The sequence below is a fragment of the Nansenia antarctica genome (assembly GCF_963989245.1).
Source record: "Nansenia antarctica genome assembly, chromosome: 3".
Classification (NCBI taxonomy): domain Eukaryota; kingdom Metazoa; phylum Chordata; class Actinopteri; order Argentiniformes; family Microstomatidae; genus Nansenia; species Nansenia antarctica.
This window is the reverse complement of record NC_137688.1, coordinates 638,796-641,295: the sequence shown is the minus strand read 5'-3', so window position 1 is coordinate 641,295 and position 2,500 is coordinate 638,796. Positions and strand designations below refer to the sequence as shown.

The 2,500-nt window shown below is 42.2% G+C and overlaps 1 protein-coding gene across 1 annotated transcript in view; it reads left to right on the top strand.

Moving 5' to 3' along the window:
* The window catches only part of LOC308153188 (prominin-1-A-like), a gene marked incomplete at both ends in the record, with an annotated part of 22,980 nt that overhangs the window by 14,478 nt on the left and 6,002 nt on the right, over positions 1-2,500 (top strand). The window contains one exon of the mRNA XM_080526274.1: positions 2,263-2,331. Within this exon, the coding sequence (XP_080382400.1) occupies positions 2,263-2,331 (69 nt within the window). The remainder of the gene's footprint in view (positions 1-2,262; positions 2,332-2,500) is intronic.

The window sequence follows — 2,500 nt, the reverse complement described above, 5'->3', positions numbered from 1 at the left end:
TGATAAGCTGTATGAAGCTGTTTGATAAGCTGGTATGAAGCTGTTTGATAAGCTGTATGAAGCTGTTTGATAAGCTGTATGAAGCTGTTTGATAAGCTGTATGAAGCTGTTTGATAAGCTGTATGAAGCTGTTTGATAAGCTGTATGAAGCTGTTTGATAAGCTGTATGAAGCTGTTTGATAAGCTGGTATGAAGCTGTTTGATAAGCTGTATGAAGCTGTTTGATAAGCTGGTATGAAGCTGTTTGATAAGCTGTATGAAGCTGTTTGATAAGCTGTATGAAGCTGTTTGATAAGCTGTATGAAGCTGTTTGATAAGCTGTATGAAGCTGTTTGATAAGCTGTATGAAGCTGTTTGATAAGCTGTATGAAGCTGTTTGATAAGCTGTATGAAGCTGTTTGATAAGCTGTATGAATCTGTTTGATAAGCAGTATGAAGCTGTTTGATAAGCTGTATGAAGCTGTTTGATAAGCTGTATGAAGCTGTTTGATAAGCTGTATGAAGCTGTTTGATAAGCTGTATGAAGCTGTTTGATAAGCTGGTATGAAGCTGTTTGATAAGCTGTATGAAGCTGTTTGATAAGCTGGTATGAAGCTGTTTGATAAGCTGTATGAAGCTGTTTGATAAGCTGTATGAAGCTGTTTGATAAGCTGTATGAAGCTGTTTGATAAGCTGTATGAAGCTGTTTGATAAGCTGTATGAAGCTGTTTGATAAGCTGTATGAAGCTGTTTGATAAGCTGGTATGAAGCTGTTTGATAAGCTGTATGAAGCTGTTTGATAAGCTGTATGAAGCTGTTTGATAAGCTGGTATGAAGCTGTTTGATAAGCTGTATGAAGCTGTTTGATAAGCTGTATGAAGCTGTTTGATAAGCTGTATGAAGCTGTTTGATAAGCAGTATGAAGCTGTTTGATAAGCTGTATGAAGCTGTTTGATAAGCAGTATGAAGCTGTTTGATAAGCTGTATGAAGCTGTTTCGACGTTTTCCTGTGTAGGAAGCAGAGCAGGCTAATTTACAAGCGGCCAACTAGTGGTCGTTGTGTGTAAGTAGCAGCTTGAGCATTGTAAAAAGCAGTGTCGGGCGGTGCATTTCACACCTAGGCCTTCAGTGATGTCTGACACAGTCCTACCTGAATTATTCTACCTCTTAATACCATCGTTATGACGCCATGGCTCTAGAAACTAGACAGAAACACAGTATAACCGGGTGTTGCATCACCTTAACATAGTCAGACAAGTACAACAGAGTTATAATATTTCCGAAGCATTTTTAATCAATAAATCCGCATTTACAATGAAGAGTGTTAAACTAACATCTTTAAGATCGCTACATTACCCACGTCTGTCGTCTCGTCCACCATAATAGCGACAAAGGGTGCCTTTTTAATCTCCATTTTGATCTCTTCTCCCATCACTTCAGCAATAGCAAAAATCAGGTCGTTTTGTATTTTGCCTGACGTCCCAGTAAACACTTTGTTTGTGGACAGGTGGTAATGTAAATCTGGGTTGTTTTCAGCAAGAAACGAAAGAAGCTCAACGTAGTTTCCTCTGTTTGTGGACTCGGCGCTTTCATCGTGTCCCCTAAATGAAAGTTATTGTTTACCCAAAAACAGGACACAATCGATCAGTATTATCGATCAGTCAACGAAAGCTTTCGTTGTGGAGCTCCGTTTCCCTGCGCACTTTCAAAAGTTTCACATCTACCGGCATAGTTACGCATCTCAATAGTGAATATCAATAGTGCGTATCCAATCAAAAGACGTGCTGGGTGCTGACATCATTGAGCCTTACAGCAGGCGCCGTTGTTGCTTTTGCTCGCCAACTCGAAATCTACGTAGGTTTCCATTAGGTACGCCACAGGTTTTCGCGTTCAACGTTAAGTTACAGGTCGTATTCGCGGCACCGTTTATTGTGCAGGCGGGCAGATTTTGGAGCCCCCTAGCAACACATTTTGATTGGATAAAAGCTCTAACATAAAGGCCAGCCCTCCAAATCTCAATCGGAGACTGGAAGCAGCGCAACCAAGAGGAAAGCTATGAAATGAAGAGAATAGACTATGGGGAATCATTAATACATATTTGTGGAAAAAATATATTAAAATAAAATGTATATTCTGATCATGTTTAGGCCAGCAGAGAAGGCCTTGCTGGTCCTGACGGCACACCACTGGTAAAAAGAGGGGGTCATTTGACCCCCGAGGCGGCTCTTCTAGTAAGGGCACGGCTGTTCTAGTGTTAACCCTGTGTGTTCCCCTGTTCCCTAGGAGACGCAGGCGTTCGTGCAGAGTCTGATGGGCTACTTCTTCCAGTACACCAGCTGGGTGCAGGACTCGGTGAGTCTCCTTCTGGAACGTTCCTCTCCACACGCAGGGCGTTCACACCGCCACGGAACCCTTCCTGCTTCACCTTCCCCAACCAAGTCTGGAACCGGCCGGCGCGTTCAGACCGAAACATACATTGGTTCTCTCTCTCTTATCTGTCTAACCACTTATCACTGTGTGT